At 37.2% G+C, this 17,927-nt stretch overlaps 1 protein-coding gene across 1 annotated transcript; it reads left to right on the forward strand.

The window, feature by feature from the left end:
* The first annotated feature begins 2,317 nt into the window (after window positions 1-2,317).
* On the forward strand, window positions 2,318-5,199 carry PRK (phosphoribulokinase). Its single transcript, XM_089805359.1, has 4 exons — window positions 2,318-3,047; window positions 3,680-3,764; window positions 3,855-4,099; window positions 4,794-5,199. Exons 1-4 carry the CDS (start codon window positions 2,439-2,441, stop codon window positions 5,040-5,042), a joined length of 1,188 nt encoding a protein of 395 aa, XP_089661485.1. The 5' UTR covers window positions 2,318-2,438; the 3' UTR covers window positions 5,043-5,199.
* Window positions 5,200-17,927: the final 12,728 nt, after the last annotated feature.

The following is a 17,927-nucleotide window of genomic DNA, read 5'->3' on the forward strand; positions in this document are numbered from 1 at the left end:
TCGTGAACAAGACAACTTGGTAGAACATATGTCAATATAGGTTAACCAGGTTGACTTGTACTTGGAGATCTACACTTCTCTAAAATTTCTAGGTTTTTTGTTCTGAGTCTAGATCTAGTTTCAATTTTTGCCCTACAATTTGTTATTTTTTGAGCTAAAAGGTGTCTTCCGCTACACACAATTGAGGTTGATCACTTTCTCTCTCTTCCCCTCATATCTTAGATTTAATTTATTTCTTTGATAGGTTTGTACATGTGTCTCTTGCATTTAAATCAATTAACCTAGGTAGGTTAATCAATTTAATCTAATCACATTAAGGTTAATGAACATTGCATTAAAGGTGGCTTGCTTGTGTACTTCCTTGATGTAATTTGGGTTTAGTATTGGCATTCCCTCACCTCTCTTGATTTAATTTGATTTAACTTAGGTTCTACTGAGAGTAGTGTTTAAAAACCCCTCTTTCTCTTGTATTTAATGGCTTCCAGAGAAGATGTTTAACTAATGAAGTCGTCTCATCTAATTTACATTAACAAATTGATTGTTTCATTTCCCCCCTAAATAGCTAACATGTTGACTTATCATGGTAGGAGGCATGATAATTTGGGCCTTAGATTTAGACATCATATGTAGGCCATGGTATTGGCTCGTTTAGTTTATTGTTTATGATTCCATGCATTATATCTTCTCTATGTTGGATGTATAGATTGGAGCAAAGTATAGGTTGTGTAATTGATTTTAGGGAATATTATGTTATTTAACTCTTACAAGAGAAGAAATTACAATATAAGTGTAACTTGATAGCATACCAAATTGCAAGTGGATCAACTATTCAAAAATAAGATTGTTTGCATTGCTCAAGAACTAGGGCCTCTTGCAAAAAAAAATGTTGCTCTTTCGTCCTTTTGTCCAGTTGGTTTGTTAATTGTTGGGTAACTGATTTTCTATTGTTTGTGTTGTGAGTTTCAACATTTAGTTATAACTAATATCTATGTGATCTTGGGAGTGCTTGGAAGAATATTGGTATCTTTCTTATCTTGAGAAAGGAAAGGAAAGGAAAGGTGGTTTTATAGTCCACGACACTATGCCATAGTTTTTGGGTTTACATATGGTGACAGTGATATGGGACTACCTCGTACTCTTCTTCGAGAGGCGCTTGGCGCTACAAACGAGGCGTACATACCCTACCCCCCAGTGGGATTTGAACTTGTGACCTCTCTTTCAAGAGTACAAGTTCTCCACCACTAGGCCAACTCAAGCTGTACTATTTTCTTGAGATTGCGTTCAAGAAAATAGATTGTCATATCTTTTGTAATCTCATATAATGTTTATAGTCAACATAATTATGTTTGTAAGTTAGTTGTTTTTCCTAAGTTCTGTTTAGAATCATTGATTGTCTACTTATTGTAATCAATTTTTATATTAAGGATGTGGCTTTGCATTTTGACTATGTAACACTCTTTCCCATCTACTTTTCAGATCACACTTCATGATCCATCAAAAGAAAAAAAGAAAAAAGTTAGAAAGTTGCATACATCTAATTTTCATAATTTTAAATGAAAAATGAATACTTTTCTCTTGAAAGTATGTACCCACACAAATCATCCCTTGCATATTTTGTTTATATAGACAATGAAATGATTATATTTCATTGACACAGTCTAGGAAATATAGAAAAAATCTCCATTGAAATGTGCTCTCCACGAGTTAGTTAATTTTGTATATAGTAAAAATCTCCATTGAAATGTGATCTCCAAGAGTTGATTCGTTTTGTATATAGTGAAAATCTCCATTGAAATGTGATCTCCAAGAGTGAGTGAGTTAATTTTGTATATAGTAAAAATCTCCATTGAAATGTGATCTCCAAGAGTTGATTCGTTTTGTATATAGTGAAAATCTCCATTGAAATGTGATCTCCAAGAGTGAGTAAGTTTTGTATATAGTGAAAATCTGCATTGAAATGTGATATCCAAAAGTTGGCTAGTTTTGTATATAGTGAAAATCTCCATTGAAATGTGATATCCAAGAATGAGTTGGTTATGTATATAGTGAAAAAAGAGTTAGTTTCCTTGGGGGCTGCTCCTAGTTTATTGCTAAGCGAAGCATGGAACAAACTACAAACAGAAACGGGGTCCACAAGAGAAGGAGAATATACGATAAGGATACATTATTTCTCATGTCCCGTGGCCACACACAAAAATCCCTCTCCTCATCTTCATTCTGCGATTTTCCCGACGACACGTGTCCTGTTATCTCTTGGGACAAAAGTGGAACGTATGGGCGATGTTTCATGAGCAAAACCCAACAGAGACCCCTCGTTATCTCCCACTGAGAGAAAAACCCATTCGTTGCAGGTCCAATTCCTCCATTGCAACTCCTCTCTTGCGTTGTAAACACAAAAGAGAGAGAGAGAGAAAGAGGGGGGAGATAATAAAAAAAAGATGGCCTGCCCAGCCCCCACAACAGGCATTCACAGATCATCATCTCTGTCATTGGCATCCCAATTCTGCTCGAAGCCCCCTTCCAGCTTCATTTCAAGAAGAGCCAGAAGAGGGCCCGTGGTCATATGCTCGGTCTCAGCTGATAAGACCGTGGTGATAGGCCTTGCTGCTGATTCAGGATGCGGCAAGAGCACCTTCATGAGGCGCCTAACGAGCGTCTTTGGGGGCGCTGCGGAGCCCCCCAAGGGCGGGAACCCTGACTCAAACACCCTCATCAGCGACACCACCACGGTCATATGCCTCGACGATTACCACTCCCTTGACAGATTTGGGCGAAAAGAGAAGGCTGTCACGGCTCTGGACCCTAGGGCCAATGACTTTGATCTCATGTATGAGCAGGTCAAGGCCATCAAGGAGGGCACCCCTGTTATGAAGCCCATCTATAATCATGTCACTGGTCTTCTTGATCCTCCCGAGGAGATTGTTCCTCCCAAGGTCCTCGTCATCGAAGGCCTCCATCCCATGTTCGACTCCAGAGTCAGAGACTTGCTGGACTTCAGTATATATTTGGACATCAGCAATGAGGTTAAGTTCGCTTGGAAAATTCAGGTTAGTTTTAATGTCATCCCCAATTTCATGTCTGGTGCAAAACTTTCATCTGCCATAGCAAGCCATAGCAAATTTCTTTGCCCCTGCTCCTGCTACCACTTTCATCTAACGTAGCATCTCATTTTCATTTGCCATCACATTTCCTTGCCTCTGCTTTGAATCCGCTATTGGCAAAATGTTCAACGCTTCTTTTGAGATTCATCACAAGGGCTTAATGATCTATAATAAGTTGAGTGGTTGTATCGGACACTAACAGATTGGTCTTTGAAGCTTGACCATAAGTTTGAATCCTCAGATCCTTAATAATGCTCAAGGAGATATTATTATAAAATGTTCAAGGCTCTCCTTTGATCTATTGATGCAACAGCAACCCCACTCTAACAACCACTTTCATCTGCCATTGCATTTCCTTGTCTCTGCTCTGAGACCACTTTCATCTGCCATATCATTTCTTTGCCTCTGCTTTTTGGTACCACTTTCATCTGGCATAGCAAATTTCTTTGTTTGCCTTTGCACTTTGATTTTCTTTCTAACGATCATAACTCGGGGATGTTTAGGGATAATTGTTGGGTAATTGAGAGGGAGTAGGAATGTTGTGGCCATTGAGCTAACACTGTTGAGCATTAGTGCAGCGTGACATGGCGGAGCGTGGTCACAGCCTAGAAAGCATAAAAGCCAGCATTGAAGCCCGGAAGCCAGATTTTGATGCTTACATTGGTATGTACTATGTCTATCTGATTTAAGTACATGCAACTGAAATTGTGGGTTTTTTAAATAATTATACTGATGCTATGAATAACATTGCAGATCCACAGAAGCAATATGCGGATGTCGTGATTCAGGTGTTGCCTACGCAGCTAATTCCTGATGACAATGAGGGGAAGGTGTTGAGGGTGAGGATGGTGATGAAAGAAGGGGTGAAGTACTTCAATCCTGTCTATCTCTTTGACGAGGGCTCCACAATCTCATGGATTCCCTGTGGTAGGAAGTTGACATGTTCATATCCAGGCATCAAGTTCTTCTATGGCCCCGACGTTTACTATGACAATGAGGTACTTATCTCCTCCTCCTGCAACACAATTCATTTTTACTAGCATGCATTCAATCATTGATTGAAGAAATGTTTAGAATGGTCAAAGTTTTGTGCTTTTGGATTCGTTGTGTGATTATTTTTATTTTTACATAAGGCTTTGGGTCACATTTTGCTGATGTTCTATTTCTCTTATCCTTATTCTGATGATAAAAAATAATCACGCAATCAACTATAAACATAAGCATAATATTGATAATTTCATATGAATTATGGAAATGTTCGTGTTCTTATGTTTAGAACGGTTATAGAAAGGACTATCTTATATGGCTTGTTTGTTTATTCTTGATATAAGAGAAGTTAGGCTTTTACTATCTAGTTCATTATCTCTGATAAGCAAGGAGAATAAGGAAATTGGGTGGAGAATTGAGATTAATTACTAGGAAAATAGAAAACAAGGGGAGTGTGTATGTTGGCGAGCATGGATACCCAGAAATATGGGCAGTGGGTTCCATAGAGAATTTAGAACATGAACAGCAATGAAAGTGGATATGTTGTTTCAGCTTATTCTAATTGCATTAAAGACTCATTTTCAAAAGTGCAAATCTAGGATTTCCTTTATAAGTAGAAGATATTTTGTCCAACATGTCAAATTATGATATTTCTAATACTATCATATTTTTATCAAGATTTTGACCCTTTGTTTTTTAAATCAGGTGTCTGTCTTGGAGATGGATGGGCAGTTTGACAGATTAGATGAATTAATATACGTGGAGAGTCACTTGAGCAACATATCTACAAAATTCTATGGAGAAATAACTCAGCAGATGTTGAAACATTCTGATTTCCCAGGAAGCAACAATGGTACGGGACTGTTCCAAACCATAGTAGGACTGAAGATCCGAGACCTGTTTGAACAGATCACTTCAGAGAGAAGAGCTTCTTTGGAAGCAGCCAGAGTCTAGAATAAAATTTTCAATGTACAATAAAATTTGACGACATTATGTTGTTCTTGTTAGAATATAAAATCATGTTGAATCTTTTGCAGGTGATCTTGGAATCCTCGGATGTAATATAAAAAACAATTTAAAATCAAAATACTATCGAAGTTTCTTTCTGTAATCGTTTCATGACAACTCTCTTTTGATGACATAATATGTTGTCTTAATATAGCAAAGCTTGTAACAAACAAACATCATTTCGATGGCATCCATAGTTTGGGTCGATACTCTCCGATTGCTTTAATAATTCATTACGTAAGCAACTTGAAGAAGTCTCTTTCCCAAAAAAAAGAAGCTTAGATCATTTGTTTTTTTTTTTTTTTTTTTTTAATAACTTTCTACTTAAAGCTTGTTTTAGGTCAGTTTATTATTATTTTTCAAGGTTTTAATAATATTTAGATTGATTTTTTACAACTTGTTGGTACTGAATATCTCTTCGCTTTGTATTTAAAGATTGAGATATTCATTTTGTTGAAGTTGTTTAAGATATAATTTAATCTTATTTATTTTTTAGTGTTCAGTCCTTACATAAAAAAAGATTCAATTCTTGATGAACTCATAGAAAATCATTTAACTTCACTAAGATCAAGAATATTTTGACAACTATGACTATTTATACTATTTAGATCAATGAGGATTTCTAGCATGGATCTTATTTGATATTACGAAAGAATTTGTTGAAGAAATTCTTAGTACTTCACCTCTGTGAGCATTACATAGATTCAATGAGTGCTAAGCATTCCATTTATTCTCACGAGAGATGGATTTGTGTGAATTAATATTCATGAAACACAGTTCAATAAGTCTGACTCAAAAACTATACAATAAATCCTGATAACAGTATCATAATTTGACTTATTTAAAATATCTCCTACTAATCAATGAATCATTGCTTTAGATCTCCTCAAAATCAATCAAAGGTGGCAATTCAAAGTGACACATAAGTAACATCAACATCTTGACAAAAAGAAATCAAAATATTCTTAAAACTAGCACTTGCACCAAAAAGAGGTGCAAGGGGTATGCCGATAGGTTTTATTAGAAAAGAAAAAATTAAAAGAAAGATTTCCAATTACGATAGAATTATTTTGTATATACAATAGAGACATATACCCATGACTAAACTATTCAAAAGTTGGGACATTGTACAACTTTAATAATATATTTAATGTACAACATCTCAATTCAAGAGTTAATTTGAATTGTAAATTCTTTGAAACATTTTTGTTGGTTTTAATTTTCAAATCATTTTGTATGGATGAAGGAAATGCTTCAACAATTCATATATTACTTACAGAGATGAAGCATATGGAAAATGCTTCTAGTGAAAAATGAAAAATAATGAAAAAAACAAAGAAAGAAAAAGAAGAAATTGAGAACTTGAAGCTACAAATGACAGAGATCAAGTATATGGAAAATGCTCATACTGAGAATAGGTACTTACTTCTCATCAGGAAGATGCCAGAACATAACCCGGCCATGCCAAGATCACCTAAACCCCACGTGCATTAGAAAAATAGGAAACTCTCTTAGGTGATTGGTATGGGTAATACAACAGAAAATCGATAGACAAAGAAAGTAGAGCACTCCGGAAAGATGAAAAGTAAGTGACCTAAAACATACTTAGACACATCTCTCTTTGAAACACTCTCACCTCTACCAATGACTTCAAGCTTTTAAGGGGGGAAATTAAAACTTGACAACATGAACACATGTAACTTGAAAAACTATTCAAGGTAAAGGAATAATTGAATTCAAAAAGAAAAGTATACAATACAAAAACTTTCTAATCTTCAAAATTAAGGATGTCTCACTTTGCAAATTTTTGATAAAATGTACACAACAATAAAATAAACAAAATATAACAATTTTAACAAAATTTTTGAAGGTACAAATAATAACTATATACTATTGAGTAAACTATATAATAAAAATATAATAATGTTAAAAAATCTACATGTAGTATGAGATATTATTTGACTTTGTAACTGACAACTTTATGTAAGCCAATATCTAATAAGCATGTCCTAAAAAAAACTAATTGTTGTATCATCACATGACTAGAGAATTTAATTTACTCACCTCATCTATAGCTAAAAAAAAGTTTATTTTTTTCTATTTTAAATAAATATGTTTATCTTATAGAAAGAATCCAATATAAAAAATTATTAGTAAAAAAAATTAATAACTTAAGATACCTTAAGATAACTTAAATTCTCAAACGTAGTCTCATAGAGCGTTGGAATAATAAAAACATTATATTAAATTATCTAAATTTCGTTTAGTAGGCTATTTTTTTAATGTAATGAATTCACATGATGTGTAATAAGCTATTCATATCTTGGCAAATGAAAAATTGATTATATGATGCTTTCCGAAAAGTGAATTGATCTAGATGCAGAAGAATTAAATTTTATAACAATCATAGCGGCTCTCTCCTCCTCCATCATCGGTGATCAACCATACCATATAACAAATATTGTGTTGCATATACACATACACAAAATTTTTTTTTTTAATAAAAATGTAAATTCTTATCCAGATGGAGCACTCTAAGTTTTTTTTGGCTTATATACACATACATAGGCAACTATGGATACTCCTTTATCCATCTTATAAAATTCATAGTTATAGTTGGCAAAATCTATATCAAATTTTTTATTCTCTACCAAAGTAGCCCTATCGATCACAACCATAATGCATTTCAATCACTATGTGGACGTCAATAAAAGAATAGATGCAACGTTAAAGGTGACTCTGCTAGATACACTTTGGAACACTCTAAATAAAAGATAAAATTATCATAGTTTATCCAGGGTAAATTCTTTTGATCTTAAGATCTTTCAAATCCTTAATTACGAAAATGGGGACTAGGACTTTTTGAATATAAATGATATGGTGTAAGAACAAATAACAAAACAAATTACAAAACAAAGTTGATGGCCAATAATGATGATATCAGCTTTAACTGCCACTGATAAATGAAATTTTGTGTTATAGTATAGCCGCAATAGATTAGTCCCATATTATTATTATGTAATGTGATCTTTATTTTGAAATGTTTATTTAATACAATGTCACCTTGCATGCTCTACAGTTGTTGGAGGATTGGGGGTCTAAGTGGAGCCCATATCCAAATGTCATAGGCACTTTCAGAGGGTTATGCAATAAAATCGAGGACTATAGAGAAACCAGGCATAAAAGATCCAAGGCCTATTGAGTATGTGCAAATCAGAGGCAAATGAACTATGGCAACTATTTGGGTAATCCTTGAGTAGCTAGGCCAAGAGAGGGCTAGTCGACAACTTAGTTGTTGGTGGTGGATAAGGTGGAACCTTTGAAGGGTTCAAGAAGACGCTAGAAATGGAGTTCAATTTCATAGCAGAAGCGGAGGCATGGAGGGGAGAGTTTGGACTCTATCCTGGGTAAGTGCACAAAGTTGTGGTGCCAAAAGGGGGGTATAAGTGGACACCTTTTTCCTGAAATCTGCAAATTTTGAACTTCAACAAGAATTTGAAGATAGTTACGCTCAAAATTTTCAGATATGACAAAAAAAAAAAATTCGTAGTCCTTTGAATCTAGTTTCTAAACTACTAATTTTTTTTCAAAATGGTTTAGTTTTAGGTCCTCAAAAAAGGGGGCCACAAAAAGTGGTACTGTTTATTCCAAAAAAAAATAGCACAGTACAAAGTGTGGCCCCCCTAAAATTTTAACTTTTTTTTTGAAATTTTTTAATCGCTATGGTCAAAAGTTACTTAACACCATGTAGTTTATCCCAGATTTTTCAAGTAATTTTATAATGTCTATTTTTTTCTTAACAAATTTTTTAACTAGACACATCCCAAAAACGTGAAATATCTGTGTGCTCCCCCTAGAAATAATTGAAAACTAATCTAAAATCAAAACTTTTTTTTTTTCAAAGTGTGTAGAATGGAGTCTAGTTTCTAAAAAACTAAGTTGTTACAAAATTCAATGAACGAGCTAAAATCTATAGCCCAATTAGTACGTGGTGGTTTTTGACAAAAAATGAACATACATTCAAAATAAATTATAGATGAAAGGCTTGAAATTGTTCAAATTAAAAATAAATTATATGGTTAGATAGCGAATACAAAGACCTATAATGCTATGTAACTTGATCTTATTGATACCCAACCACGAGAAATCTTGAAGGGGAGCACAGAAGAAAAAACAATCATTTTTTGTATGTTTGCTAGAAAACACGTCTCAGGCCTGTTCATCAAATCCAAACCTTTGGGTTGGATCTCCAAGGCAAAACCAAGCCTTAGGCTTGGGTTTGATCAAGGTTTAAATAGCATGTGTGCCCTATAGCGTGCATGCGCTCTAGCGTGCACGCGCTATTTAAACCTCAATTCTAAATAGCAAGTGCGCGCTATAGGGCGCAAGCACTATAGTGCACACGCACTATTAAGATGTAAGTTGCAAAAGAGAACTAGGTGGGGGGGGGGGGGGATAGGGGAATGGCTATGTGTGTGCATGAAAGAGATAGAGAGAAAGTAGGGGATAGGAGAGGGGAGAGAGTACAGGATGGGAGAGAGAAAGTGAGAAAGAGTAGGGGTGGCAAAGAGAGTATAGGATGAGAGAGAGAGAGAGAGTAGGGGTGGCAAAGAGAGGAAGTGTGAGAGAGAGTATGGGTGGAAAAAAGAGAGTGTGGGATGGGGGAAGAGATTTAAAGTAGGGGATGGGAAAGAGAGGAAGTGTGTGAGAGAGTACAGGTTGGGAGAGAGAGATTCAGAGTAGGGGATGGAGGAGAGAGAGAGTAGGTGATGGGAGATAGAGTGGGAGAGGAAGAAATTGAGAGAGAGGAGGATGGGAGTGCATGTGTGTGAAAGAGAGAGAGTATGGAATAGGAGAGGGGGAAGACAAAGCAACTCAAGAGAGAGTAGGGGATGGAAGAGAGAGTAGGCGATGCGAGAGGGAGTGGGAGAGGGGGAGACAGGGGGGAATAGAAATGTGTATGAGAGAGAGAGAGAGAGAGAGAGAGAGAGAGAGAGAGAGAGAGAGAGAGAGAGAGAGTAGGGGATAGGAGAGAGTGTGAAAATTTAAGAGAGACTAGAGGGTAGTAGAGAGAGAGAGTGGAGAGGGAGAGAGTAAGAGTGAGAGTGAGAGAGAAAGTAGGCAGTGGGAGAGGGAGTGGGAGAGGGATAGCAAGTGAGAGAAAAAGTAGGGGATGGAAGAGGAGAGAGGGGGGATGGGTGTGTGTGTGTCAGAGAGAGAGTCAAGAATGAGAGAGGGGAGAGAGATAGAGAGAGAGTAGGCAATGGAAGAGGGATGGGAGAGAGAGAGAGAGAGAGATAGTAGGCGGTGCGAGAGGGAGTGGGAGGGAGAGAGAGGTGGAATGGAAGCATTTAAGAGAGATAGAGTAGGGGATGGGAGAGAGTAGGCAGTGGGACAAGGACTGCGAGAGAGAGAGAGGGGGGGGGGAATGGGAATGTGTATTTATTTATAAGAGAGATAGAGTAAAGGATGGGAGAGAGTGTGAGAGTTTGAGAGAAAGTAGTAGGGGATGGGAGAGAGAGTGAGAGTAAGGGATGGGAGAGAGAGAGAGAGAGAGAGAGTAGAGAGGAAGAAAGAGAACTTGAGAGAGATAGACAGTAAGCAGTAGGATAGGGAGTGGGAGAGGGAGAGGGAGAGGGAGAGAAATAGGGGGGATGGGAGTGTGTGTGACAGATGTAGAGAGTAGGGGATGGGAGAGAAGAAGAAGAGTGGGGGGATAAGAGTGTGTGTATCTATGAAAGTGAGAGAGTAGGGGATGGAAGAGAGTGTGAAAGTAGGGGGTGGCAAAGAGAGAGTACGACGATGGGGGAGAGAAAGTAGGCGATGGGAGAGGAAAAGAGAGAGGGGGGATGGGAGTGTGTGTGTGTAAGAGAGATAAAGCAGGGGATGGGAGAGAGTGTGAGAGTGTGAAAGTAGGCGGTGGATGAGAGAGAAAGTATGACGATGGGGGAGAGAAAGTAGGTGGTGGGAGAGGGAAAGAGAGAGGGGGGATGGGGGTGTATGTGTAAGAGAGATAGAGTAGGGGATGGGAGAGAGTGAGAGTGTGAGAGAGTAGGGGATGGGAGAGGAGAGAGAGTAGGGGATGGGGGAGAGTGTGAGAGTGTGAGAGAGTAGGGTATGGGAGACGAGAGAGAGAGCAAGGGAAGGGGGAGATAAAGTAGGCGGTGGGAGAGAGAGTGGGAGAGGCAGAGAGAGCTTGTACAAGATCGGAGAGAGAGAGAGAGTAGAGAGGGAGAGAGAGAGCTAGTAGGTAGTAGTAGTGTGAGTGTGAGAGAGAGTAGGGGGTGGTAGAGAGGATACGACGATGGGGGAGAGAAAGTAGGCAGTGGAAGAAGGAGAGAGAGGGGGAATGGGAATGTGTGTAAGAGTGACAAATTAAGGGATGGAAGAGAAGAGAGAGAGTAGGGGATGGGGGAGAGAAATTAGGTGGTAGGAGAGGGAGAGAGAAAGGGGGGATAAGAGTGTGTGTGAGAGATCTAAAGAGCCGAGGATGGGAGAGGAGAGGGGGTGAGATAGGTAGAGAGAGTAGGTGGTGGGAGAGGGAGAATGAGAGAGAGTAAAGGATGGGAGAGAGTAGGAAGAGAGAGAGGGAAGGGATGGGAGAGAGAGTAGGGAGGATAGACAGTAGGGAGGATGGGGAGTGATGTGTTTTGAGAAAATAGGGGGTGGCAGAGAGAGAGAGTACGATGACAGGGGAGAGAAAGTAGGCAGTGGGAGAGGAAAAGAGAGAGGGGGGATGGGAGTGTGTGTGTGTAAGAGACAGAGCAGGGGATGGGATAGAGTGTGAGAGTGTGAGAGTAGGGGATGGCAGAGAGAGAGAGTATGACGATGGGGGAGAGAAAGTAGGTAGTGGGAGAGGGAAAGAGAGAGGGGGGGATGGGGGTGTATGTGTAAGAGAGATAGAGTAGGGGATGGGAGAGAGTGAGAGTGTGAGAGAGTAGGGGATGGGAGAGAAGAGAGAGAGTAGGGGATGGGGGAGAGTGTGAGAGTGTGAGAGAGTAGAGGATAGGAGATGAGAGAGAGAGAGAGAGCAGGGGATGGGGGAGAGAAAGTAGGTGATGGGAGAGAGAGTGGGAGAGGCAGAGAGAGCTTGTACAAGATGGGGGAGAGAGAGTAGATAGGGAAAGAGAGAACTTGAGAGAAAGAGATAGTAGGTAGTAGTAGTGTGAGGGTGAGAGAGTAGGGGGTGGTAGAGAGAGTACGACAATGGGGGAGAGAAAGTAGGTAGCGAGAGAGGGAGAGAGAGGGGGAATGGGAATGTGTGTAAGAGAGACAAAGTAGGGGATGGGAGAGAAGAGAGAGAGTAGGGGATGGGGGAGAGAAATTAGGTGGTAGGAGAGGGAGAGGGAGAGAGATAGGGGGGATAAGAGTGTGTGTGAGAGATCTAAAGAGTCGGGGATGGGAGAGGAGAGGGGGTGAGAGAGGTAGAGAGAGTAGGTGGTGGGAGAGGGAGGGTGAGAGAGATTAAAGGATGGAAGAGAGTAGGAAGAGAGAGAGGGAGGGGATGGGAGAGAGAGTAGGGAGGATAGAGAGTAGGGAGGATGGGGAGTGATGTGTTTTGAGATAGTGCGTATGCACTATAGTGAGTACACACTTTATAGTGCGTACACACTATCTCAAATCACCAAAAAATGGTCAAAAACCAACCTTGGGGCCCATTTCATCCATTTTTAACTTTTGGTCTGTTATGCTCTCTCTTATTCTGACAAAAAACACAGGTTTCAACATCTAGCAAACACTATTTCAACACTTTTGGAAGCTAGCAAACACCAAATTCAATCATTGGATACGTGATTTGAAGAATTTTTGAATATTCTTTTAATAGAAAAGGTTAGTGCAATCCATTTTAAATATTATTTTTCAATATATAGATACAAATTTGATTATAATTTGATATGTTATGTAATATATAGTGAATTCATTAAAAATTGTATGTTTGAATGAAATGTTATTTCGAAATGGTTAGAAATTTGACAAGTCGTTTGATATATATTGTGTATTCATTCAAATAATTATAATTTTTATATGTAATTGAATAATTTGTAATTTACACATTTTAAGTAATTCGGATGTTTGAATAATTTGACATGTAGAAATCATCATCATGCCAAGGAAGAAACCAAATATTCAAACAAATGTAGATAGGGAGAGAGATTTGACAATTAAAAGACATAAAATGAAATTACTACATGAACAAAGAAAATTGCAAAGAAATGATGAAGAATTAACTTTCGAAGAGGATCAAGAACCACCAGTACAAAGAAACAAGGAGGAAGAATTAGAAAGACAAAGAGAACGAATGAGATTGTTACACTCAAGAAGACAATTGAATTGTGAAGCTACACCATCCTCCAATGTTGGAGTCATATCGTTCGCTACACCATCTTCGAATGTTGGAGTCATATCATCCACTACACCATGTTCCAATGTTGAAGTCATATCATCCTCTCATGTTGAAGAGACACTGATTTATAGATCCGATGATATACACACTCCATCATGTCATCTTGAAAGCGCAACATCAACACATCAAGTAGGTGATATTCCATCTTTTACATCTTATTTCCAAGGTACATCATCTTCAGTTCAAGGTACGCAATACACTCAACCTTATATTGATGTTCAAAATGTTGAGAGAATTGAAGAGATTAGAACACCTTCTAGAATTCGTTTTAGAAAACCAAAATATTTGATTGATATTGATACTAACATTTTGAAATCAATGCTTGACAAGATTAGCAAGTGTACTTGTCAAAGAAAAGTTAATCATATGTGGAGATTATTTTTTGAAGAATTAAATATTACAGGTCAATGCCAATTATTTGTTGAAATGATGAGGAATTTGAAATTTAGGCCTATCATGAAGATTCTTGGGCTAAGAACGATGGATGATTCAAATGAAAGAAATATTGTAAAGAATCTAATGAGTGCTTATGACAAAGTGGGTTCTAAATCACGCACCAAAGATAGTAATATCACAAGATGAGTACTCAAATCGACAATAGTAAGTAGCCAAATGAAGAAAGCTCAACTCATGAGAAAGACAAGCAAAACATTAAAAATTGGTAGAGGTACCTTAAGGAGAGCCATGCTAACGCGTGAGAGATTAGAAGATCCAACAAAAAATGAGTTATGGACATTTAGCGGTAGACTACTGCAAAAGGATAAAGAAATTACTGAAGCCTTGAAATCATTGATCGAAGATTTTTGGAAAAATAACACACGTGTTTCTCCTAATCAAAGAGATGTTGTAAGAAGGAGGATTGGTAGTCAAAATCGCGAGCCACATTCGAAACATTTTTTGGACTCAACTCAGACACAATTTTTTGCAAAATTTATTGGTATGTATCCTCAAATTCGAATAAGTCAAAGATTTTTTGAGATGGGTAAACCTTTTTATGCGAAAATAAATCACACACACACAACTTGTTGTTGTAGGATACATATTGAATTTTCTAACCATTTTGATGTTTTTAGGCACATATGCGTAGTTTTGCATTCTCAGTTTGTTTTGCAGGATTGTGACATAAAAGAGCCACCAAGATCTTCAAGGGAATTCATATCCAACATTTTATGTGAAATAGGGGACGGCCAACAATTTTACAAGACATCATGCTTGGATGGTACGTGCTTATTTTGTGGTTCTTTGCAACTTTTATCAACTTGTCAACATATGGATAGTACACATGCAATTGGAAATGAAATAGTAGATTACGAAAAATTCAAGACAATGAAATATGCTCTAAAAGATGGGAAACATGGTAAAAGATGTGATCTAGTTATTGAAAAGATTCCAGTGTATGAGTTCATGAAGTTTTTTTGTGAAAAGATTATGTACGAGTATGCAAGGCATACCCATAGAGCTCGATGGTTGGATTTGCAATTCAAGTTGTGCAAGGATAGGTTTCCATTGGATAACATTATTTCGGTTGTAGATTTTGCAGAGAACTACACACTACAACCACAAAATGAGGTGCAAGCAAAGTATTATACATCTCAACAGGTTTCTATATTTGTTCACATAACATTCATGCATTCACCTACAAGTACAGAGCATCAAAGGAAGATTTTGAGGGAGTACCATTTTTACATTAGCGATGATCGATCACATTCTACGGAGTTTGTACATGGTTGTTTTCAACTATTTTATGGAGATTTTGCTAACAGGGGCATATCATATCATCAACACATTATTTGGTCAGACAATTGTGCATCTCAATTCAAGAATGCACGGATGTTCTATTGGTTGAGCAGGATGCACAGGTTGTGTAGAATTCAATATATGTGGAATTTCACAGAGGTTGGTCATGGTAAGGGAGAGCACGATGCTGCAGGCGCATGCATTAAAAGAGCCTTGGCTCATGAAGAACTAAAGTACAAAGATGGAGCAATATTGATAGATGCAAAATCCATCGTCCAATAGCGTAGCGCTACAATGGGTCCAGGTAAGGAAGGTGAGTCTATAGTTCATAGATTTTTTTGGTTGATAGATAATACTAACATTGCACCACATCAAGATTGTTGCACACTAACAGGATCTAGTGAGTTACACTCTTTTAGAAGCTCTGATGCAGGTTCGTGGAGTATCCACACATGAAAAATGGCATGCTATTGTCCATCATGTGCAGAGGAAAATTGGGATGACTATGAGTCAACTGAATGGGTGGACAAATGGGATATACGAGTTTTGGACCCAATTGACACCTATCGTCCCCCACAAGCACTTGAAATGGTAGAGATGGATTCATCTATTGACTTTGACCGCTTGTCAGATTTAGTGCAACCTGGTAATATATATATTTATATATCTTTGTAATTTCAATATGTAACTTTATAACTTTTACCCAAGTATTTTCTAAATTAATGACCGCATTTTGTACATTTGTCACTGTAGGCCATGTTTTTGTTGTTATTGCACTTGAAGACAATGAAGAAGGGATAGATTATTATTTGTGTCGTTGTGTTGAAGCCAAACAAAAATTGGATCACTTGGTTATAGATGGTGAAGGTTTAGAGTACCATGTCGGTGCACTGGTTGTAACAGGCACATGGCTTAGACGATATCCTATGAAGAATCCTAACTTGTGGTTATTCGAGGATTGGCAAACAGAGAGGAAGATTCTTCATTATTCAAACCTTGTCGTCGCATCAAATGTCCACTTGATAAAATATGGTGGAAAACCACATAATAAGATTCTTTGGAAATTTCGCGAGTCAGACCATGAGGCAATACTTGAGACATTAAAATGTCGAGCAGATCCAATTGGCTCATTAGATTGAATTGGGAGAGAGATAAAAAGTGATCAATTGGATCCAAATACAATGTTACAACCTCTTCCTCAAGACTATCACATGACTAAGGTGGACCGTATTGTTATGATGTGTAAGTGATGAGATTTAGTTTTGATTTGTTTAGAATATAGATACATTATTTGAATTTATATTAGATTCTTTAATAGGACCCATTTTTTAAATCTTATCTTAGATTTTTTACTGTGCTAATTCTTCATTTGTAGGTCACCAAATAAGAGGGCTAATAAAGTTGACGCACAAGTGATAAAGGGTGAGATGCCAAAATCATCTGCGAAATGGTATTATCAATTGACATCCTCAATATTTATTAGTGTTCTTTGTTCAAGTACCATTGTATGCTAATCATCTTATGCTTGGAATTGCAGAGGTTAAATGATGTCAATACTAAGGTTTGTAGCATGAATACTAAGGTTTTTAGCATCAATTGGTCACGCTAAGTATAGTAGTTGTATCATGAATCCTTCTGAACCAATATGACTAAGATTCTCGAAAGAAGACTAAACCATATCATCTGTCTACTCCCTCTTTATATAAGAGTTTGTCAAACAATGAGAATGAAACATTGATTATTACTCCCCCCTCAATGTAAAATTCTCATTGATTACATTTTGTAAAGTTTTAACTCACTATCAACCTCTATATCATTGTATTCTTCTTATCATCAAATTACACAACAATGCGAATATGAATGATGAATTCTTCACATGAACCTGACAATTATAAATGCTACATCTTAATAAATGTTTGGGCTTGGTCTTTACCATTCGAGCTTATAATACAATACATTGGCTTCATTTGTATTTGGAAGTATTTATTATGTTTGTTCCAAAAGTCATTCTTCATTTGCCAATATGAAAATGTGACTATCATGAAAGGCATAGTCTTATAATTTTTAATTTGTATAATGGTATAAAAGCTTGGTTGTGGGTTTGAATCCATGGCCCCCATGACCCTCCTTCTCATGCATTTATTCTATTTATTCTTCTACCTCCTCTGCTTGGCCATTTTGCAACACCATCTAGATGGAACTCTAGCCTTCCTCAAAACCATTATACATGACCTCTCCTTCTTGAAGATATTCTATAAAAAGTTCCTCAACCCTTGAACCTTTCAAAACCCCAATCTCAATGAAAGGCTTCTAGACGAAAGGAACTAGTAGATCCGGTTCTTTAAGAGAAAGAGACAACAAATCCAATTTTCTAGTGACTAGATGGAAAATTGGGGAAATCATTTCAATTAGTTGTAAATCGAAAGGATTTATAAGTAAACTATATCAATATAATAAGTAACTTAGTAATTATATCAATATAATTTAATTACTAAGGAAATAAATTTATTACTCTAACATATAGTACATTACTTTGCAGACAAAGGTGTTGAATTTGATGCTTAATAGATTTACATACATGTGTAATAAATAATAAGTGTTGTAGCTTTGGGATCAACACTATAAAATGAAGGATGTCATACTACATTCACAGAGGTACCAAAATATTTTATTTGATATGGAGACAAAAG

Source organism: Cupressus sempervirens, chromosome 10, assembly GCF_028749045.1.
Source record: "Cupressus sempervirens isolate cs-2001-9-10 chromosome 10, ASM2874904v1, whole genome shotgun sequence".
Lineage (NCBI taxonomy): Eukaryota > Viridiplantae > Streptophyta > Pinopsida > Cupressales > Cupressaceae > Cupressus > Cupressus sempervirens.